The sequence below is a fragment of the Epinephelus lanceolatus genome, chromosome 23, assembly GCF_041903045.1.
Source record: "Epinephelus lanceolatus isolate andai-2023 chromosome 23, ASM4190304v1, whole genome shotgun sequence".
NCBI classification, from domain to species: Eukaryota; Metazoa; Chordata; class Actinopteri; order Perciformes; family Serranidae; genus Epinephelus; species Epinephelus lanceolatus.
Genome location: NC_135756.1, coordinates 2,825,939 through 2,849,865, shown reverse-complemented (window position 1 = coordinate 2,849,865; position 23,927 = coordinate 2,825,939). Strand labels below are relative to the sequence as shown.

The 23,927-nt window shown below is 41.6% G+C and overlaps 1 protein-coding gene across 2 annotated transcripts in view; it reads right to left on the bottom strand.

The window, feature by feature from the left end:
- Positions 1–827: 827 nt before the first annotated feature.
- The window catches only part of LOC117249353 (leucine-rich repeat-containing G-protein coupled receptor 5-like), a 52,685-nt gene continuing 29,585 nt past the window's right edge, over positions 828–23,927 (bottom strand). Inside the window, exons 7-20 of one of the 2 annotated variants that reach the window (XM_033614956.2) lie at positions 18,793–18,861; positions 18,380–18,451; positions 16,711–16,782; positions 16,485–16,553; positions 14,778–14,849; positions 13,001–13,066; positions 12,577–12,648; positions 9,584–9,655; positions 6,932–7,057; positions 6,353–6,492; positions 6,158–6,241; positions 3,162–3,405; positions 1,786–1,940; positions 828–1,707 (exon numbers count right to left, since the gene is read on the bottom strand). In XM_033614956.2, coding sequence (XP_033470847.2) covers positions 974–1,707; positions 1,786–1,940; positions 3,162–3,405; positions 6,158–6,241; positions 6,353–6,492; positions 6,932–7,057; positions 9,584–9,655; positions 12,577–12,648; positions 13,001–13,066; positions 14,778–14,849; positions 16,485–16,553; positions 16,711–16,782; positions 18,380–18,451; positions 18,793–18,861 — 2,047 coding nt within the window. In that variant the 3' untranslated portion in view covers positions 828–973. The remainder of the gene's footprint in view (positions 1,708–1,785; positions 1,941–3,161; positions 3,406–6,157; positions 6,242–6,352; positions 6,493–6,931; positions 7,058–9,583; positions 9,656–12,576; positions 12,649–13,000; positions 13,067–14,777; positions 14,850–16,484; positions 16,554–16,710; positions 16,783–18,379; positions 18,452–18,792; positions 18,862–23,927) is intronic. The other variant, XM_033614957.2, reaches the window with a different exon arrangement.

Below are 23,927 nucleotides of genomic sequence, written 5' to 3'. Positions count from 1 at the left end.
GTTTTTCACTGGTGAAAATTAGTATGAGCATTATGTGAGAGCCTGTTTACACTTGGTATTAACATGCGAGACACATCGAACAGATGTTCAGATTTTGTTACCGCCCCTTGCACAGTTATTATGTTCACACGTTTCCTAGGTGTTCCGTAGAATGCTAGCTGCTCATGTTAGCAGTTGTATCAGTACAGCTGGAGATATCGCTGTCGGCAGGATTCAACACGTCTCCTTCAATGGGGCAAAATGATGTACAGTCACGCGACACTTCGTCCAACTCAACGTAAAATGGGCAAGCTGTAGGGCATTAGCGTGCTGTCACCAAATCAACCATCACGTCCTACACCAATAACATAGTCCTTGTCGGGGACGCATCGGGACAGTGTTAGTGTTTATACTACAAAATATACGTGGTCAAATGCGTCCAAGACCACCTCAGCGAGTGGTTTGAGTGATCAGATCACATCACATCTTTGTGGTTGTTTAGACTTGTATTTAGCGCTGTCTACTCGTGAACAGATCATCCAAGACGCACGTTAATACCAGGCCTAAACAGGCTGTGAATGCACCGTGCTAAGTAAGCTAGCAGCTAGCATTTGAGAGTTAGCTCCACCCTCTTGTCCAAATATGGTCACTTCTGGCTCCAAAAATCCAAAATGGCGACCACCGAAATGCCGAACTCGAGGCATCAAAACTGGAGTCCACAAATGAATTGGTGCCGTCAGGATTTTGGATGCTCACTGTAGTTGGATATCTTTGTTGCATGTCATTTCCTCTTTGTCTTTTCTCACTTCCTGTCATCTTTCCACAGTGTCCTTCACAATAAAAGCAAAATTAATTCCCTCAAAATACTAAAAAACAGACTGAGTTTACCTGACGAGCTCAGCTGAGTCTCTGATTCGTTGTTTAGAACTTTGGCAGGTGAGAACTTTAGACCTTGTGTGTGTGTGTGTGTGTGTGTGTGTGTGTGCGTTTCAGTCTATTGACGAGGAACAACAAACACCACTGAATGCTGTGTCTCGCTCCTTCCTCTTCCTCGCTCCTCCTCCTCTTCCTCCTTCGTGCCTCCAACTGCCACCAGCGCCTGCGTCGAGTCACACGACTGTTTCTCTGCATCCTCATCATATGTTGAATCCATCATGTTCGGCCTCGACCTTCCTCCAGCTCCTCCTCTTCCTCCTCCTCCTCTGCAGAGTCTAGGAACAGCCACGGCCCCACAGGTGCGTTTGGCCAGCGCCGCCAGCTCCTGTCGGGCGAGCGGGTTGAAGAGGATGTAGAGCAGCGGGTTGACGCAGGCCGGCAGCGGAGCCACAAGCAGGAGCACGCCCTTCGCTGCTTCCGGCCCGGCGGTGGAGAGGCGCAGCAGGGAGGAGAAGGAGAGGAAGGCGACAGGGAGGTAGAGGAGGCAGTCGGAGAAGAGCAGCCAGGCTACGTGTCGAGTCAACGCCACCTCCTCCTCAGCGGCGGGCGGAGCTTTGTTGGCCCGACAGTAAAGGTGAGTGTAGGCGAGCGTCATGAGGAGAAAACACAACGAGTCGAGGAGCACCAGGGAGACGGAGAAGGCCAGGGAGGACGAGGAGGAGGAGGAAGGCAGCGGCAAACAGAGGGAGGTGCTGCTGTGTCCAGCCACCAGGGGGGGCAGCGTGATGGCCAGGCCCAACAGAAAGCACAGACAGATGGCCAGACGGACAGAGAGCGATGAAGAGTAGCGATCTGCATAGAGACGAGACATCAGACTGAGTTCTCTCAATGTGTGTGTGTGTGTGTGTGTGCGCGCGCTTAGTTTCTCACCGTTGTGTCCGTCAGGTTTGTGGCGGCGTGTGGCAGCGGCCAGGCATCGTTCCAGAGCTGCGACGGTGAGCAGGAAGAGACCAGTCTGTGACGCAAACACACACAGGAAGCCGCTGAGGCGACACAGGAAGCTGCTCTCCCACCTCGCTCCGTACCTGCAACACACACACAAAATCCATGAGCTTTTATTTTGAAAGTTTTTTTCTTTGTGGTGTCATTTTTGTGGATTTCATTACATCTCAACAAAGAGGGTAAATTATATAAATTATACAGACTATAAAAGTATTTTTAAAAATGTGCTCATCACAGATCAAAGTGGTAAAAGGATTAATTTTAGGATCAAACTTTAACATCAGTTCAGTCTCATTACAGCGACGTTTAACAGCTACTAAATGGACCTGGTGGTGACATCATAGGTTCAGTCGCTGCTTTCAACAAGCCGTCTTTAAAATGTTCAGACGGATGAGAAAAAAACGACATAATTTTTATTGTTTTCAAACTGTCTGAACTGTTTTTTAACTATGCTGGATATTAAAGAAAACCACATTTTACTCTGTATCTTCTAATATTGTCTAATTATTGAAAAATATGTTAAATGTCTGAGTCTATTTCCACAAGAACAGATTTTTTCACATTGTCTCATTCTGTCCCCGAGCACTCCCAAACTTCCCACAGTTCCCACTGTCAGATTACATTTCACTAAAATCGTATTCATTTGATTTCATGTGACGGATAAACTTTATCAAATTGTTCCAAGAAATGCCAGAATTTAGAGTCCTTTGAAATCTGCAGACTCCCACAGAGCTCCACAACAGTTTCCAGTATCTGAGGGCATTGTCAGTAGAGGTGAGTCAATCTCCAGTTTTGCCAGTCTGGTGTACGAACTTAAACCAATTTGATTTAACGCAAACCAGCTCAGCTGACATTTGTCATTATGACACGTTCTGTCAAGTTAAAAAGTAGCCCAGCAACCTGTGCAGATGGCCAGGGGTGGATCAAATCATCAATGGAATTGATGACGGAAATATGTTTATTGTCAAACATGCATTGGCTCATCGCAATAAATTAAGCTGCTGACAAAAGCGTGGACTCCACCAGAGAACAAGCTGCAGCTGAAAGCCTCATCTACAAAGTGAAAATGAGTTCCTACAGGAGAACAACACCTGAAGTGAAAACATCCTGTAGCATGATTGTGTTCTACTTGGGAGCGTCTTCTGAGCCAAGTACAGAAAATTCAGTATACCAGTCCAGACCAGTCTAGCTTTTAATATTAAACTGGTTTTAAAAAATTTTACACCAGCCCAACCCCAACTGTCAGAGTCCCCACCAACCACAGCCTCTCGAGTCCTCAGCGTCCCTCTGATCTGATTTTGTACCTCCAGAAGCTTCCAAACGTCCAGGCGTCCACCGCCGCCAACCACCCACTCCACACTCCCATCAGGCCGTTCACCAGGGCCAGCAGACCAATCAGCAGCTTGGGTGGTGTCACTGCGGCGGTGGGGGAAAAGAACACTGACAGGACGACCAGGCTGTTGCTGACCAATGAGAGCGCGGCGATGAGCCACACCCCTCCACGGATCAACCAGCTGCCGAGCAGATGGAGGCAGGGGCGGAACGGACCTGGAGGACGATTAAACCAAATATCAGTTTACTTCACAGTAAACAAATAATCAATGGAATCATGCTGTGTTTAAAATGTGATTAATCTCGACTGTCACAGAGACACATTAACAAATTACTCCAGTCTGAGATCTCTGAGCTGAACTCTCAAAGTCTGAGTCAAGTAAAATCAGTGATTTCTGTCCAAACACATTAAACAAGTCAGAAAATACTTGTTGGAAACATGTGAGGACACTGAGAACTCCACAAAAAATGCATTTTAAGTCTTGTGTGTGATTTATCCTGGCTTCATATGAGCAGAGGAAATCTCCACTAGTCGCTAGGCTAATTTATCCAATGTAAAATGCCATAGGATTGTGCTAATAATGTTAGCATGTTGTATTTGTTTGGAAAACATGTTTAGTATAAGACAGTTGTTTTGTCGGTGAACCTTGTGAGTTGTAATGGAGCCAAATTATGTAACGTTACCTTTGTTAAATGTTGCTGTTGTCCCTGGATTTATATGAGAAGAGGAAATCTCTGCTAGCTGCTAGGCTAATTTATACAATGTAAAATGCCATAGGCTTGTGCTAATAACGTTAGCATGTTGTATTTGTGGGGAAAATGTGTCCAGATAAAGACAAGTGTTTGTCTGTGAATGCTGTGAGTTATAGTGAAGCTGATTGTGTTTGAAACTGTCTCTATTAAGCCATGTTTAATGTGTGTTTAATGTATGTTTAATGTGTGTTTAATGTGCTTAATGTGTGTTTGTTTAAAGTGTGGTTAATGTGTGTTTACTGTTTAATGTGTGTTTAAAGTGTGTTTAATGTGTGTTTACTGTTTAAAGTGTGTTTAAAGTGTTTAATGTGTGTTTACTATTTAAAGTGTGTTTAATGTGTGTTTACTGTTTAAAGTGTGTTTAAAGTGTGTTTAATGTGTGTTTACTGTTTAATGTGTGTTTAAAGTGTGTTTAAAGTGTGTTTAATGTGTGTTTACTGTTTAATGTGTGTTTAAAGTGTGTTTAATGTGTGTTTACTATTTAAAGTGTGTTTAAAGTGTTTACTGTTTAAAGTGTGTTTAAAGTGTTTAATGTGTGTTTACTATTTAAAGTGTGTTTAATGTGTTTAATGTGTGTTTACTATTTAAAGTGTGTTTAATGTGTGTTTACTATTTAAAGTGTGTTTAATGTGTGTTTACTGTTTAAAGTGTGTTTAAAGTGTGTTTAATGTGTGTTTAATGTGTGTTTGTTTAAAGTGTGTTTAATGTGTGTTTAATGTGCTTAATGTGTGTTTGTTTAAAGTGTGTTTAATGCGTGTTTACTGTTTGTGTGTTTAAAGTGTGTTTAATGTGTGTTTACTATTTAAAGTGTGTTTAATGTGTGTTTACTGTTTAAAGTGTGTTTAAAGTATGTTTAATGAGTGTTTACTATTTAAAGTGTGTTTAATGTGTGTTTACTGTTTAAAGTGTGTTTAAAGTGTGTTTAATGTGTGTTTAAAGTGTGTTTACTATTTAAAGTGTGTTTAAAGTGTGTTTACTGTTTAAAGTGTGTTTAAAGTGTGTTTACTGTTTAAAGTGTGTTTAAAGTGTGTTTAATGTGTGTTTACTGTTTAAAGTGTGTTTACTGTTTAAAGTGTGTTTAAAGTGTGTTTAATGTGTGTTTAAAGTGTGTTTACTGTTTAAAGTGTGTTTAAAGTGTGTTTAATTTGTGTTTAAAGTGTGTTTAATGTGTGTTTACTGTTTAAAGTGTGTTTAAAGTGTGTTTAATGTGTGTTTAAAGTGTGTTTGCTGTTTAAAGTGTGTTTAATGTGTGTTTAAAGTGTGTTTACTGTTTAAAGTGTGTTTAATGTGTGTTTACTGTTTAAAGTGTGTTTAAAGTGTGTTTAAAGTGTGTTTACTGTTTAAAGTGTGTTTAATGTGTGTTTACTATTTAAAGTGTGTTTAATGTGTGTTTACTGTTTAAAGTGTGTTTAAAGTGTGTTTAAAGTGTGTTTACTGTTTAAAGTGTGTTTAATGTGTGTTTACTGTTTAAAGTGTGTTTAATGTGTGTTTAAAGTGTGTTTACTGTTTAAAGTGTGTTTAATGTGTGTTTAAAGTGTGTTTAATGTGTGTTTACTATTTAAAGTGTGTTTAATGTGTGTTTACTGTTTAAAGTGTGTTTAAAGTGTGTTTAATGTGTTTAAAGTGTGTTTACTGTTTAAAGTGTGTTTAATGTGTGTTTACTGTTTAAAGTGTGTTTAAAGTGTGTTTAATGTGTTTAAAGTGTGTTTACTGTTTAAAGTGTGTTTAATGTGTGTTTACTGTTTAAAGTGTGTTTAAAGTGTGTTTAATGTGTGTTTAATGTGTGTTTACTGTTTAAAGTGTGTTTAATGTGTGTTTACTGTTTAAAGTGTGTTTAAAGTGTGTTTAATGTGTTTAAAGTGTGTTTACTGTTTAAAGTGTGTTTAATGTGTGTTTACTGTTTAAAGTGTGTTTAAAGTGTGTTTAATGTGTGTTTACTGTTTAAAGTGTGTTTAATGTGTGTTTACTGTTTAAAGTGTGTTTAATGTGTGTTTACTGTGTTTAAAGTGTGTTTAATGTGTGTTTACTGTTTAAAGTGTGTTTAGTGTGTGTTTAAAGTGTTTAAAGTGTTTAAAGTAAACTTAAATAATGTTTAAGTATAACAGCAAAATCTCATCAGAAATAAGTTCTTAAAGTGTTCAAGACGTACATGTAATGTATATGTTGAAGTGTACTGACAGGTGTGTGTGTGTGTGTGTGTGTGTGTGTGTGTTACCTGGCGCAGGGCTGCAGTGGACCGAGTGTTGAAGTTTGGGTTCATCTTCAAACTCCAGCAGGAAATCCTCCCAGTCCTGATCTACTGCAGACACACAGCCAGGAGAGCCTCAGTTTTACTAAGACTTTTATTTTGAAATACCATGTTTATATTATATGAGAAGCGGTTATGTTGCAGTTTTAGTTTTGGTGTCACCTTGGCTGGAGAGGACGGAGGTTTCTCTGCCAGCCGAGTCTGCTGCCTCCTCTTTCTCCCAGGATGAACCTCCACCTCCTCCTCTTCTCTCACAGGAGACGAAGGCACAGCACTGGAAGGCGTAGGGCAGCTCCATCACCCTGAACACACACACACACGCACACACACACAAACAAACAAACAAACAAACAAACCCTTCTAATTATTTACAGTGGTGGAGGAAGAACTGTAACTTGGGTAAAAGTTAAATCCGGTTGAATCATAGCAGCCATGTTTGGATAGCTGCTGTGATTCAACAACAGGAGATGGAGGGTGTATTCTGGATTGTGATTGGCTGGAGGAAGGTATTTGGTTGGCCTCTGTAAACTAATCAGAGTGTCAGTGATGTCATCCACCCTTGCGGCAGCCATTGTTGGAGGTCTGGCGTCGCCAGCAGGCGGCGTTTTGTTTTCATGTCTCAGTGGTGGTCAGTGATTCGTAGGTTAACTGGAGTGTGTCCTAATAAACCAATGCTTTCATCTGTTTATGTGTGTGTGTGTGTGTGTGTGTGTGTGTGTCTGTGTGTGTGTGTGTGTCCACCTGACTCGGGGCAGCTCCTCTCGTGGTATTAGCTCCATCAGCTGTGTGTTTCCAGCCAATCGCAGGTGAGTTAAACTCTGCAGACCAGTCAGAGGCAGAGACAACAGCTGATTGGACGACAGGTCGCTGCAGAGAGACACAGACAGGAGGACATATATGACATTAAGTACATGTTTTCTACCTGATGTCTAACTCCAGGATGTTTCCATGTTTCCACCAGGCTCCAAGTAAGTGTGCCGGGCTTTGAAGACAATTTTCATAGCGGCCAAACTGCGGTACTGCAACTTCTGGGGTCTGTCAATTGACTTACATTGACAAAGAGCCACCAGTGCTGTATCCAGTGCTCCTAATACATCCATGTTTCCACAGTATTGAACAGTAATGGAAAGTAACTAAGTACTCAAGTACAGTTTTGATGTACTTCACTTGAGAATGTCCATTTCATGCTACTCTATACATGTCTTCCACTACATCTCGGAGGCAAATATTGTCCTTCCTAACTCACTATATTTATTTGACACCTCTAGTTACTACTGTAAACTAGTTAAAGGGATAGTGCACCCAAAAATGTAAATTCAGCCATTATCTACTCACCCATATGCCGAGGGAGGCTCAGGTGAAGTTTTAGAGTCCTCACATCACTTGCAGAGATCCAAGGGGAGAGGAGGTAGCAACACAACTCCACCTAATGGAGGCTGACGGCGCCCCAGATTCAAACGTCCAAAAACGCATAATTGAAACCACAAAATATCTCCATACTGCTCGTCCGTAGTGATCCAAGTGTCCTGAAGCCCCGACATAAAAAGTTAACAGTCAGAGCTACAGGCTACAATGAGGCTAAAAACAGAGTTCAAATGAGGTTTTTCCAAACAACTTTTTATGTCGGGGCTTCAGGACACTTGGATCACTATGGACGAGCAGTATGGAGATATTTTGTGGTTTCAATTATGTGTTTTTGGACGTTTGAATCTGGGGCGCCGTCAGCCTCCATTAGGTGGAGTTGTGTTGCTACCTCCTCTTCCCTTGGATCTCTGCAAGTGTTGTGAGGACTCTAAAACTTCACCTGAGCCTCCCTCGGCATATGGGTGAGTAGATAATGGCTGAATTTTTGGGTGCACTATCCCTTTAAGCCAGGCAGGGGAAAGCCAGATTCTCCGAAAATGAGCAGCCGTCATTATTTTGGTCTTAGCCACTCTATTTCATCATAAACAACCAGAAATGGGGCTCAAAGTGCAAAATACCAGACTTCAGTGAAGATAACGTTGTTACAAAAAGGCTCAGAAGTCAACAACACGCTCACTGACAGATTCAGCGTCTTTGTGTTTTTCAGTGAGCTTCACCAGAGAATATTCAGTTGGCGCTCATTGTTCTCTATGAAATTTAGTGCATGTGATGTAATGTAGCCCTGGTGTGTTTTATATGGTGTGAGCCTTACGCCTGACCCTATTTAAAAAGTAGCCTTGTAAAGATCTGGTGTGTCGGATTTATGATGGTGAGGCTGTAGATTGAAACCAACTGAAATTTGTCCTGAATGGCTCTATCTAAAGCAGGTGTTTGGTTTGTCCATCCTGGGCTCCAACATGGTGGAGACCATGGAAGAGGACCCGCTCCATATGCAGGTATAAACAGGTAACGAAAACACTATGATTCTTAGTTTCAGGGGATTCATGTGATGCCCCTCCCTCTGTCTCGGAGGATGTTGTGGTCAACCTCATCAGGCAGTTGGCTGACATGGGACAGCGTTGCCTTGATGAAGCTCACCTGGGCCTTCCAGCCTGAAAAAGCTGCCTCATGTTTTCACTACAGCAGACGTCCACCCTGTACTGTTGCACTCATGCACGGCTTTCATTACTGACCGTGCTGAGCGACACACTCCGTTGGTTACTTAAGTCATTCTTAGTTTGATAAATCCTGGTTGTTCTTCCCAAATCGTTTGTGTGACCTCCTACTTGTCACATTCACTGACCCAGCTTGAGACATTAAACAATATTATATCACATATCTGCCAATAAATCCTTTAAACCCGACACACTGAACCTTTAAACGCAACATTACTCGTCAGCAGTCGAGGCAGTCTGACCTTGTGTGCTTTTATTAATTTGGTGTGCAGTTAACACACCAGTCCTAATTTGATTTTAATGAAATCTCAGCTGGCTCCTGGTGTCGTTCACCACTGTTCTGGAAGAAGAAATAAGTGCAGCGACAGGCGAACCTGCTTTATAAGTGCAGTGTTTTCTTTTTAAATAAGTGTGCAGTGGATCTAATTGATGCCGACGTGATGAGCGGTTCATGTGGAGTCTGAGTGAGTGACTGATAAATATCTGGAGAAGTTGGCAAACTGGTGAATATTTAAAGGAACATTAAATTGTTAAATTTGCAAATGGAGTTTGGTGAAACACTTAAATCCCTGATTTTTTTTTCCCTGCTCTGAGATTCAATCAACGAACTGATGGAAACCCAAACCAGATTTTTTTTTAATGTGTAATAATACATTTTATTTGTTTGTTTGTTTCTCCAAACTAATTCAGCAGATCTGAGGTCAAAACCACAGCAGCTCGTTTCACGTGTTAGTGCTCAGCGCTTGTTTCGTAACACAGTAAAGACACTTTGGTGATGAGGTGGTTGTCACGGTTACGTAGTTTGGTTACTCACAGTTTGATGAGAACAGGCAGAGCAGAGAAAGAGTTCGGCTTCACTGAAGTCAGCCGGTTCCACGATAAGTCGCTACAGAGAGAAGAAGAAAAAGAAGAAGAAGAAGAAGAAGAAGAAGAAGAAGAAGAGAGGATGTTAAACCAGAAACCTTTCAGTCACAAATCAACTGCCGCCCAGTTTGAGTGTATTTAATCTCCCAGTAACCTCTGGGTGCTGACCTGATACTGTGCAGGCATGTTAGCACGGATTAACCACGGGGTTCACTTTAACAGCCACTCTTTGTTTGTGATCCCAGTTTAAAAGAACGCGTGTGTTTAATACTCTTATTTCTATAATCTGACAATAACATAAGTCATAATGTTCAGAAAGGCGTGACACAGAGCGGTGGAAGGACAACACTGCTGAAATGTACTTGTTTAAAAATAAAAAGTACATTGGTGGTGGTGAAATGTTGCTGTGTACATTTACCCAAGTACTTTACTGAAGAACAACTCTGAGGTAGTTGTACTTGAGTATTTCCATTTTACTGTATCCTTCTACTTCACTACATTTTGTCACTCAGTATTGTACCTTTTACTATACAATATTTATTTGACAATTTTATACATTACATGCTCCTCGCAGATTCAGATTATTAAAGGGATACCTCGCTGATTTTCAACCAGCTTTGTATCATAACAACGTGGCTGGTGTGTGTAAATAAACCGTGGTAAAGTTCCCTCCATGTTGACAGCACCCAGGGGCCGTATCTTACAAAGCTTCCTGGTACAAATAGTTGCTCCTAGTGACGAAACTCAAAAAAAAAAAAAAAAAAAATAGAAAAAATAGAATTCCCCTTAAAGTTCAGACTAGGTCCTTGTTAAGATAAAAGTTGTTCACAGAGCATCTCAGATGAAAAAAATAGGTTTAAGAGGAGAAAATGGTGGAAACACAAAGAGGTCAGAGAAACATTCTCTTAACTTTAGATCGTCGACACCTTACAGGCTCACAAAGGGACAACCAATCACATCTGTTAAAAAATGGATCATATGTAGTAACGGCAGAGATGGGGGACTCGAGTCACATGACTTATATGATGACTTGAGACTTGCTTGACTAACAGTGTGTTCACACCGGGCGCGAGTAAAATATTCGCCTCACTCTACTCGCGCGAGTTTGACCGCTGGAATATTTGTTTTTACTCGGGACATTCACGCGAGTCATTCACGCGAGTGATAGACAAGTATGCCGGCCGGAAAGCAAGCTACATCGGTTGTGCTAACTGAGGCTAATGCTAGCGCTAACTTTGTTGATAGAAACGTACAGCCGATAGTTGGAATCAATTTTCAAAACTTACCAGGCAGACCGACCTCCTCACTCACTTTCCTGCATGCCAGGTCTTTCTTGGTCCAAAGCTTATAATTTGGGGACGTAACGTCATAAAGCTCAGGGTGGCCACAAACAGCTATTATTAGCTTGTCCTCCATTTTCGGAACAATGCGGGGCAGGGGTGGGCGGGACAGCAGCACGTCAGTGACGTCGGTGACGACAGGAAAATCTCAACGCTGATAGGCTGTCCCGACACTGCATCAAGCAAATATTTCGCTCGAGTTCAATATTTTGAACTTGCACCAAGAGGCGAATGACGCGAATTTCGCGTTGTGTCATTCGCGCCGCCGGCACAAATCCACGTCTATTCGCGTCTTTACATTTACTTTGTATGTAATCTTACTGCGCGAAAAATTTGCCTCGCACCCGGTGTGAACACACTATAACGTTGATAAAAGACTCGACTTGACTTTGACTTTGTATTCATGACTTGGGACTTGACTTGGACTTGAGACAGATGACTTCAAAAGGACTTGGCTTTAATTCAGTATTAAAGGCACGCTAAGCACCGTTGGGCGTCACTTCTGTTTACGTTCAACAATGTTTTCAAACACAACGGAGCTAGCTGGGCTGCCTACAGACTTTTTCACAGCATATTCAGAGGACACGTAGCTAGCGGATCGTGAGGAGATGTTTGCTGTATGTGACATATGACTTGCTTGACCTGAGCAATGACTCGACTTGACTTGCTTGATTCTCACCCCAACTTACTCGTGACTTGCACATGTGTGACTTTCCCCAATGTCTGAGTAACAGTGTTGACCACAGCTCCTCACTAAGGTAAAAGTTTCTGTCCCTTCCTCGCTCTGAGTTGCTCGGAGAACTTTCCTACTTTCCTTGGACTGTTGCTCCACCGTATCACCCGCCACCACGGATACAAAGAGTCCAGAAGCAGATCAAGAATAAGAAACGCCCCCCCTTTCTCTCTCAAACTCAGATCAAACAGATTGAATGGTGAAACTCAGCAGTGCTGATCAAATATAAACAAGGATTATGTTATTGTGTAACCTGTTTCAGGTCTCAAATATTTTGTTTTGAGCACCCACTGGCAGAAATATAAATCGTCGCCCAAGGCTGAAACTCGCGTAAGTTTCCTCTAACGCTAGCCGTCTTGATGAGCACTGTTCTCTCACCAGTCCACCTAGCGCTAGTCTCCCACAGCTGGAGCTACTTCCACACTTGATTTTAGTGCTTTGTCAGCGCTGGAGAAACCGAGCAGGGAGCGAGGCCAGATCCAGAATTACTCAGTGAGGGACAAAGAGCAGATCTGCTCCCAGCCTCTGTTCAGGAGGCTGTTTTTACATTTTATGCTGAAAACCATGTTAAATAAAATATGAATGATAGCAGAGTATTTTAAAGACTCTAAAATGTGTAGGAGGGGAAATGAAGGTAACAGATCTGAGTACTTGTTGCTCCAGTGTTTCAGCACGTAGTCGTAGTATTTCTGTGCAGATTCCTGACTCTGAGCCAAACTATGGCATCATACCTGTCGACCACCTGGACCTGTGTGTGTCTCCATGTGGAAGTGTTTAAGGAGGGCATCTTCGGATCGCTGCTCAGGATCTCCAGCCTAATTAAACTCTGTGTGTGTGTGTGTGTGTGTGTGTGTGTGTGTGTGCTCTTACAGCGAGCGTAGTGACATCAGACCGTGGAAGGTGTTCTCCTCCAGTTCCTCGATCTCGTTATGGTGCAGATCACTGCAACAAACACACACACACACACACACACACATTAGCTCTGATATTTCCATTACATCACGTTTATCAATCTGTTTTACGGTGCACAGAGTTTTTTTTCCGGAGCGATCTGATTGGTCAAACATGGACTACAACAGTGCTAATTATTCCCACAATGCACAGCTGGCTGTACTTTGTTGGTTGCTATGGTAACTGTTAAGAACACTACAGTGACTTTAGAGCAGATAAGTTAGGTGTGTGTGTGTATAAGACGTTACAGGTCTGAAAATCAGGCACCTGAACCTGTCGGTGAGATCGTATCTGTGGTGACGAAAGAGTTAAACAAAAATAAAAATTAAAAATTTAAACTCACATCTTCTGGACGCTCTCACAGCCGGAGAAGCTGGGAAGAGTCTGGATCTGATTATAGGAGAGGTCACTGCAGAGAGAGAAAGTTTCAGTTGTCATCAGTCCAAGTGACAGTGAAGGCATCACGGTGCAGCATGTCAACAGGAGCTCACATCACATCAGGAGTAATGTTAAACATATATCAAGCGTCTGATGTGTTTCTGCTGAGCAGCATGTGTCCGTCTGTCAGTCCAGTAATTTGATCCTGAAATATCTCAACAACTTCTGGATGCAGTGACATGAACATCTGGTGAAAATGTTCATGATCCCCAGAGGATGGGTCCTATTGACTTTGGTGATCCTCTGACTTTTTCTACTTTTTCTAAAGTTTTTACTTGTCTAACTTTTTTACACCCTGTCATGGTCCCCAGAAAACTGACTTTTCCTCTTTCCTCTGATGAGGCCGATATTTGTGGTCTGACTGAAAAAAATCAACAACATTTGAAAGGATTGTGATGGAATGTGGTTCAGATCCCACAGAGGATGAATCCTACTGACTATGGTGATCCTCTGGATTTTCATCTAGCTCCACCAACAGGTTTTCAAATATCCAATAAAATATCTCATCATCTATTTGATGTATCCACACAAAAGAATTAAACAACATTCATGTTCCCCAGAGGATGAGTCCTACTGATCTAGCTGATTCCCTGACTGTCCCTGTAACGTCGACATGAGGTTGGTATTTGTGGTTTTGAATGAAATATCTCAGCAACTATCAGATGGATTGCCATGAAATGTTGTACACACATTCATGTTCCTCAGAGGATGAATCCTATTATTGATCCTCTGACTTTTTATCTGGTGTCATTATCAGGTTAAAGTTTTTACTTCTCATGTTTCCTGCTGTCATTTTCTCGAGCACCAAATGAGGTTATTTGTAGTTTTGACTGAAATATCTCAACTACTGGATGGATTGACATTTTGTTTTATATAGACATTCATGTTCCCCAGAGGATGTGTTCTACTAAAGTTGTGTTCACACCAGGCATGAATAAATAATTTGCACAGCTTGATGGACGCGATGCGAATGACATGAAATGCACAAGTTATGCTGTGTGAATGAAGCAAGTAGCACAATTCTGCTTTAAATGCTTATTCGCAAGAGTTGAAAAATCTGAACTACAATTCGAGCCGCAATGGCCTTTCAGCACTGAGATCCTCCGGGGACGTAAGACACTGAGGACGTACCGACAGAAGGTCATTCATCGACTCAGCAAATTCACGCACAAATGCACAAAATATTCTTGTGTTCAAACTCGCACGGGTAACGCAACGCAAAAATTTGCATCGCATTTGGTGTGAACACAACGTAACATCTGGACTTTTCATCTGGCGCCATCATCAGGTCAACATTTTAATGTGTCCAATACTTTGTTTTCTGACCAAACACCTGCAGAACTAATGACGTTCATGTCAGACTCAGCTAGACTGTTTGTCCTGAGGTGACCATGAACACTGACCAGGTGTCTCACCTGGCCAATGACAGCTCAGGAAACGTCAGAACAAATGGTTAATTTCTCACGTGGAAACATCTCAAAACTTTATTTGGTGACTTGATAACAGCAACAAAAATGATAAGAGCTGTGGTTTTGACTGTTGTCCGTCACTGCTGCTGGTTACATGCTGAGATATTTATGTGTGTTGCAGAGAAAACAACTGGACCGCTGTTTGGAGAGTTTCCTTATCTTTACTGTTCAGAGTGAGTCAATAGATGAAATGCAGTTTATATCCGAACTCACAGCAGCTGTAGGTTTGGAAGCTGTTCACACACTGAGCTGGGCAGAGAGGTGATCCGAGCTCCTGTGATGGTCCTGCACACACACACACAAAATACACATATTAGGCATGTGAATCTATATCAGAGGTCGTGATCAGGACGGAGGCGAGGGGCACTGAAACCTTGATCCTGCTGCACTATAAACATCCAACATGGAACATTATGGTGTGTTCAGGTGCATCAAAAGGTGTAAGAGGTTGTGCTATGGTGCGTTCAGCAATACTGATGATGTATACTGGTATGTTCAGATAAACTGTGGTGTGTTCAGGTACACCATGTAAGTACTATGATGCATTCGAGAACATTTAAAAGGCATTGTGATGTGTTCAGAAACAATACATGTGTATTAGGTCATACTGTGGTGCATTCAGGAATTTTTAAAAAGCACTGTGGTGTGTTCAGGAACATCAAACGTGTTTGGTTACACTATGGTGCATTCAGGAACATACCAAAGACATTATAATGCTTTCAACAACTTTTGTGATGTGATTATGATGTGTTCAGGTGCATCAGAGGTGTATCACATAGCACTGTGATGCATTCAGGAACATTACGGTGTGTTCGGGTGCATCACAATTGTACAATGTTGTACTTCAGGTACACTGGAGGTGTATATAAGATGGCACCATGGTGTGTTCAGGTACATTTACAGTGCATTATTGTGCACATTCAAGTGTCCCAAAAGTGTGTCAGTTGTACTATGGTGTGTTCATGGATACTGGGAATGTATACAGATGTGATCAGGTATTTTTGCTTTGTTCAGGAGCATTTAAGAAGCAAGGTGGTGCGTTCAGGAACATCAAAGTTGTATTATGATGTGTTTAGTTGATTAATAGTGTAGATTGTATCACGGCGTGTTCAGTAACCCTAAAAATGTACGATGATGTGTTCAGGTGACTTCTGGTGTGTTGAGGTAAATCTACAAAGTATCATGGTGCATTCAAGTGCATCAAAATTGAATTACATTGAACTACGGTGTGTTCAGGAGCATTTAAAGAGCATCAAATGTAGTATGGTGTGTTAAGGTGATTTTAAGGAGCATTGTGATGCCTTCAGGTGCATTTAAGGTACATAAAAGTGGACTGTAGGCCACACCTACAGTAACCAGATTATATTACATTAAACAAACTTGACTAAATATAAAATACAGTAAGAGACAAAACCTTGTGCATGTTTTTTTATCCAGGTCTAAAAATATCTTTAATTCCAAAAGGTATACGGGGCAGTTATGCTACAGTTCAGACAAATTTGACTCCATGCTCCATGAAACAGCGTGGTGAGGTGTTCAGTAACACCAGGAGGGATCATTTAAAAGCCGAGAGCTGGAGAATGTGTTACGGTTTGTTTAGTCTGAGTTTTTATTTCCACCTTCTGGTTTAGTGTGAGGTTACTGTTAAATACACGCTGCTTTCAGAAACCAACAGGGACGGCGTTTAAATGGAAAAACGGGAAAATAAACACTGTGATGTGTTTATTATGACGAGCAAATCTGGGTCACAACAAGGAGAAGGTTACAGTGTGTCACATAGAATAATAACTGCAGAGTATTAATAACTGATCCGAGGTTCAGCTTTCAAAACACACACTGATGTCGGCTACAACAGCAAACACACTCAGATATGAAACATTCCTCGGTGTGTGTGGGTGAGTGTGTTTGTTTGTGTCTTACAGGCTCTCCAGGCTCTTGGTTCCCGTCAGATCTGGAAACTCGGTGAGATCGGCTGCTCCGTTCAGAGAGCTGAGAGATACAGAAATTCATTCAGTCAATGTGTGTAGTTGTTTTTGTGTGTCTGAGTTACGGAGGCAGCAGCTGGTCACTGAATCAGCACGTTGACTGAACTCTGGTTTCACTTCGGTATCTATGTAATAAATTTAAGTGTTTTTTTATTCCTCACAGTGTTCGCAGCTCCGGGAGGTTCTGAAACGCAGATCGTCCAACAGACTGGATCGGGTTGTCGTAGAAGAATCTAGAAAACACAGACAGACAAACACCTTCATCGTCTCACTCTGCGTGTGGAGACAATGACAACTGACTCACGAGGTGTTGTTTCTTATCTGATTTTGTGTCCAAACGTCAGGTTTAATTCATAAATCCACTCCTAATTTACTAAATATGATTCTCTCCCTCAGCCCAACACTAAATATGAAGGCAAGTTTACTTTGGCACCTTTTACCAACAACGCAGCTCACACTGTTTTAGACATAAACTAGAATCATTGCCCCGTGGTTGTATGACTCCGCCCACCAGTCCACCCTGTGGTTGTATGACTCCGCCCACCAGTCCACCCTGTGGTTGTATGACTCCGCCCACCAGCCCACCCTGTGGTTGTATGACTCCGCCCACCAGTCCACCCTGTGGTTGTATGACTCCGCCCACCAGTCCACCCTGTGGTTGTATGACTCCGCCCACCAGTCCAGTGTCTCTGACAGTCTCCATCCATGTCAGTGAAAACATGGATGCTTCACACACAGAAGATCTATACAATCAGCACAGTTTCAAGATTAGAGTCACCAATTCAGTATCTGACCAAATGTCTCCCCTTCTGTTCCTGAGATATGACGTTAAAACATGATGATGTCACAGTCAAGCTGACCTTTGACCTTTTGACCTTCATTATTTTATCCTGTTAGACATTTGTGTCAAGTTTGGTCAGAATTAGTGAATGAATTCTTCAGTTATGGACAAAAACATGTTTTGTGAGGTCACAGTAATCTTGACCTTTGACCACCAAATTCTAATTTCTTCTTTATTCTTCAGTCCACGTGGATGTTTGTGCCAAATTTGAAGAAATTTCTTCAAGGTGTTCTTGAGATATCACATTCACAAGAATGACAAAGATGAGGTGACCTTGACCGCCAAAATCTAATCAGTTCATCGTTGAATCCAAGAAGATGTTTGTGCCAAATTTGAAGACATTCCCTCACGCTGTTCTTGAGATATTATGTTGATGAGAATGAGATGGATGCAAGATCACGCTGACCTTGACCTTAAACCCTTGACCACAAAAAACTGATCAGGTCATCGTTGAGTCAAAGTGGATATTTGTGCCAAATTTTAAGAAATTCTTGAGATATCGCGTTCACAAGCATGGGACAGACGTACATAAGGACAGGCAACCTGAAAACATAATGCCTCCACCACGGCTGTCACCCAGTGTTTTTCGAACACATCAGACTCTATTCAAACATAATTTAAGCTAGCTGGCACACGTGAAGGGAGAGATGGAACACAGAGAGAAAATGAAGAAGCTTACTTGTTGGTAAATATCGTGTACTGATGCATATCAGAACTACGTTAGGTCGACAGCTTCAGAAAATACATTTGCCGTCACATGGAAGGTTATCTACCGAAGACTACGGCAAGAATTTAATTACACACAACAAAATTTCATGACTTCTCCAAAACTTTCAATGATTTTTACTAATTCCATGACTTCTCCAGGCCTGGAAAATGTGATTCTGAAATTCCATGACTTCCAGGTTTTCCACAACACAGCTGAAAGCTCCTTAAAAATCTAGTAAGGTGGCCTTGAGTTGGGATTGAGATGAGTCGGTGGTACCTACATGGTGATCAGTGAGGGGTTCCCGGTGAAGGCGTGCTCCGGGATGGACTGGATGTTGTTGCTATGGAAACCACTACAGAAGAAACAGAAAAAAAATGAGTTTCCTTCCTTCCTTCCTTCCTACCTTACCGTTAAAGTAATCTAAGGATATAATACGTACCGTAACAGTAAAACACTCACACGTTCATTTTTCTATGTTCAGTACTTTTACTTTTGATACTTTAAGTACTTTTTCCTTACAGACTTTTACTGAAGTAATACTGTGTATGTGTTAAACTGTGGTGTGTTCAGGTACATCAAGGTGTAATCAGTAGTTCTATGGTGCATTCAGGAACACATAAGAGACAACAAGTGAAAGAAACGCTGATGTTTACTGAAGTTCTCGGTTCACACATACAAATAGTTCAGACTCACAGCTCCTTGAGGTGACTGAGCGAATGGATGGCCGTCGGAAACTCGACCAGACTGTTGTAGTTCAAATCTCTGAGAGGAGGAAAAAAAGAGAGGTTATAAATGACAGGGAGGTAACTTGGGAATAAAAGTTGGGAATGTGACATTGAAGACACAACATCAACAGTCAGTGAGAGCTCTCCGTATGTCACACATACACACAGACTGGGAATACCTGATCTGGACTGGGATTAGCGCTGCTACATCGGATATGTTACATCTAAATTGGGAATGTCAACCTTAAAATGGAATATTAGGCTGAACTTGTTAACTAGCTGCAAATCACAGGTGTCAGGTTGAACTGTGGAAATACAGGCAATACTGGGAATGGTGAATTCTAGACTGGAAATATGAACTCTTACTGGGATTGTCTTTGCTCTAGACTGGCAATACCAGATCTGTACATGGAATGGTCAACTTTGGACACTCTTTTATGATGAGAATACTACATCTAGACTGGTTATGCTGGTGAATACTGGGTTTATCAATTCCAAACTGGGGAACTCTCAATTTACAGCTCTAGATTAAGAATACTAGGTCAAATTTGGAACGTAAACTTTAATTTGGAATATCAAATGTACGTTATTTTGAGAATAAAAGCTCTGTCAGCTCTATACTGGATTTTGTTTGTTGTAGAATAGGGAATACCAGCTCTGAGCAGGATTATGTATGCCCTAGAGGGGGCATAAAATGGGAATACCAGCACTGTGCAGGGATTTTGTCTGTCGAATAGGAATACCAGCTCTATACTGGATTTTGTCCATGTTAGAAAGGGAATACAAGCTCTATGTAGGGATTCTGTCGGTGCTTGAATGGGAATAACAGCTCTATGCTGGATTTTGTCTGTTATAGAATGGGAATATCAGCTCTACATGTGGATTTTGTCTGTCCTTTATTGGGAATACCAGCTTTATAAAGGAATTTTGTCTGTGGAAATAAAAGCTTTATGCAGGATTTTGCCTGTCTTTGAATGGGAATACCAACTCTATCCTGGATTTTGTCTTTCCTAAAAAGGGAATACCAGCTCTACATATGGATTTTGTCTGTCCTATAATGAGAATACCAGCTAGACAGGGATTTTGTAAATCCTAAAATGGGAATACCAGCACTATGCAGGATTTTGTCTGTTACAGAATGGGAATATCAGCTCTACATATGGATTTTGTCTGTCCTTTATTGGGAATACCAGCTTTATGAAGGAATTTTGTCTGTCTTTGAATGGGAATACCAACTCTATCCTGGATTTTGTCTTTCCTAAAAAGGGAATACCAGCTAGACAGGGATTTTGTAAATCCTAAAATGGGAATATCAGCTCTACACTGGCAATAAAAATGCAGTCAAAGTTCCAGATTCATGCTGGAAACATTCAGCTCTGAACTGAAACTGTCAGCTTTTGAAAGGAAACATCAATCTACATATACTGGGAATGTCAGTTCTAGGCTGAAATGTCGGTTCTAGATTGGGAAAACTGTCTTAACTGGTAAGGCTTTAGTTCTAGGATGCGAATATTAGCTGATATTGGAAACTGTCACCTCTAGGCTTGGAATACCAGCTGTATGATGTAGGGACCAGGTAATGTCAGAGCTTTACTGGGAATACCATCTGTAGACCTATAATACAGCTATATATACTGGGAATATCAGAGCTCTAGATTGTAAAACAAGTCTAAACTGGTAATGTTTTAGCTCTAGGCTGCTAATACTACCTCCATAGTGGAAATTATCACATTAAGATTGAGAATATAGGGAATGGTCCATTCTAGACCAGGGATACCATCTCTAGGTCTATAATACAGCTATATATTGGGAATGTCAGCAGTATACTGGGAATGATAGCTCAGTATAAGCTCCATAATGGACAGACCAGCTATACAACGCTGTGGGAAAGTCAGCCTCAGACTGGGAAGTTGTTTAATGTAAATGTTTGTGTGTGTTTAAACGTTATGTTTAGCTTTTCCTTCTTTTAAGTTTATTAAAGAAACATTTAACTTTGCCTCGCTCTTTGCTTTCATCACCAGCAGAGACTAGAGCATTCTCAGAGTCTGCACATGGCTTCAATTAGGTCCTCTCATCCATCTCTGGGATGCAGGTGGCTATTACACACACACACACACACACACATACACACATACACACACATACACTGTGTGGAATGAAGCTGCCACATTGTGAAAATACCATTAAATTGAAATTGCTTCAGTCTGGTCCCGAGTGTGTGAGTACATGTGTGTGTCCAGAGGATGATTTGTAACAACAATAGCTGGTGCCAGACTATTATTGATGGAATTTGGAGGGCTGTGATTGGATGAGAGCTGGATAATAGGTTTCTGATTTAGCCCGTTTAAGGGCTCATGGGAGATCCAGAGGTTTTTGGGAAATCTTAATTATTGTAATGTCGTTCTGTAAATTGCGCGTGCTGATTAGGTTCAATAGGTTATGTTAGTGGGTGGAGGAACATCAGGAGTCCTGCAGTCCTGAGAATCTCTCCCACAGACAACCTCAGGTGATACATCTAGACTGAGAAAATGAATCCTAACCTGAGAATGTTCAGCTTGAAACCGCTAAAACCAACTCTATACTGGGAATTCTCAGCTCTAGACTGGGACACCAACCCTAAACTGGAAACGTTATAGCTTGAAACTGCTAATACCAACTCTATACTGGGAATTGTGAATTCAAGTCTGGGAAAAACAACCATCAACCAGGAATGTTTAGCATGAAAGTGCTCATACTTAATCTATGTTGGGAATCCTCAAGCCTAGATTGGGAAAAACCAACAATTAACTGGACACATTTGGCTAGAAACAGCTCATACTTACTTTATACTGGTAACTGTCACCTCTAGACTGAAAAAACAACCTAAACTGGGAGCCCATAGCTCAAAACGTCTGTTACTAACTCTATACTGGGAAATGTCAGCTATAGCCTTGGAAAACCAACCCTTGACTGGAATTATTTAGCTTGAAACTGCTCATACGTATTTTATACTTGGAATTCTTAGTTTTAGACTGGGAAAACTAACTCTAAACTGGGGACATTTGGCTAGACACTACTAATGCTAACGCTATACTGGGAAATGTCAGCTACAGCCTGGGAAAACCAACCCTAGACTGGGAACGTTTTGCTAGAAGCTGCTTATACCTACTCTACACCAGGAATTGTCAGCTGTAGACTGGAAAAAACAACCATAGACTGGGAGTGTTTAGCTCAAAACATCTAATACTAACTCTATACTGGGAATTCTCAGGTCTAGACTGGGAAACCGACCCTAAATTGGGAACATTTTGTTGAAAACTTACTACTCTGTGCTGGGAGTTGTCAGCTACAGCCTCAGAAACCCAAACCTAGACTGGGAATGTTTTTGCTTGAAACTGCTAATGCCAAATTTATGCTGGGAATTCTCCACTCTAGACTGGGAAAACCAACCCTAGACTGGGAATGTTTTTGCTTGAAACTTCTAATACCAATTTTATACTGGGGATTCTCCACTCTAGACTGGGAAAACCAACCCTGATCTGGGAATGTCAGCTCTAGATTGGGAAAAACAAGTCTGAACTGGGAATGATTTAGCTCTTGGCTGCTAACGCTAACACTACACTGGAAATTGTCCAGACTGGGAATACTAGGAAAGAGCTGTGTACTGGATACAATTCCAAATTGTTAACATGTTGAACCTGATTGTGTTTTTGATCATTTTCCCTCAGGTGTGGGTGTGTCATCAGCTCAAGTTAGGTCGTAGTCAGTCGGCCAATGTGTGGAATTATTCCTTTAATGCTGTTTGAGGAACGTCTTGACTGACAGGTGTCTCAGGCTTTCCCACTCAGCTCCGGTGGTTTCTGGAGGCTCACGCTGGCCACAGACAGTTACAAGGTATTTTTATGGTTTCAACCTCAGAGGTCTCTGATGTTTTGAAAGCTGGATTTTGGGTTTTCTGCTCACCACCATTTTCGTCACTTACTGGAACCAGAGAATCCGACTCTGGGCAACAAGAGGACGAGGTTTAGGTGAAGCTGAGGTGGATGTGAGCTGGGAAACCACCACAGCTGACCTGGACTCTGACGTTCCTCTATAAGCGGCGTGTGTTTTCCTTTAAGACAGAACCCAGCTTGTTGAATGAATTTATTTTTTTCTGTTTTCATTTCCGTTTTCTTCTCGTCTCTGTGTTTGTGTTTGTAGTTTCAGATGAACGTGAGTCTGGTGTGGTTTATTATTGCTGATCCTACAGGTACACACACAAACACACGCTGCCCGTCTGTGTGTGCGTGTGTGCGTGTATGAATAGTAATTATGATTAGCATAGAGCCAAGGCCACACACACAGCGCCACACACACACACACACACACACACACATACACACACACACAGAAGTATTTCCAAATGAAGGCAGTGTGTGTTTGTGTGTTTAAACCTGCTTCTCTGGTTGACTGAGAAAACAGAAACATTTCTATATACACACACACATTCCTCAGATTATACACACACACACCAACATAAACACACACAGGTTAATCTGCCCTGACTGCAGCTAATATCCAGAAATACTGACTTTAACAAAACACATCACATGCTAACAGCAGTGAGTATGTTAGATTTTGATCAGTGTAAATGTCCCTGCGATCTTACAGGGAGATATTGAGCCATTATTTTACATTGATGCAGTTTTGTAATCACCTATTGGTCAAAGTGACGGCTGTGACGGGAGAAGTCATGGAAGACTAAAGGAAAATCAAACATGCTAGACTTTCTGTTGGAACGTCGTGAGGCGTCCCAGACGTGGCGTTGGTTGTCGTCTACTATGACACACTACATGACACTTGTTAACTTCGTACGTACATATGATCGGACTGATATTGTATAGTCTAATGTGACAAAGAGACTGTGGTGTTAAATCTAGTCTTTTTAAGCAGTAGTGTCGGGTGCTCTGTCGCCAAGTTTAACAGTCCCGCGTTATCTGAGGAAAACCTTCAGTACATAAATACATCAATAAGTCTTTTAGTTTTTATTAGTTTGCTGAATTTTTTTCTTATAACATCCTATTCGACTGTTTAAACAACCCTAAACAAATCCCGGACGTGTCTCTGAGCTGCAGATGAAACTGA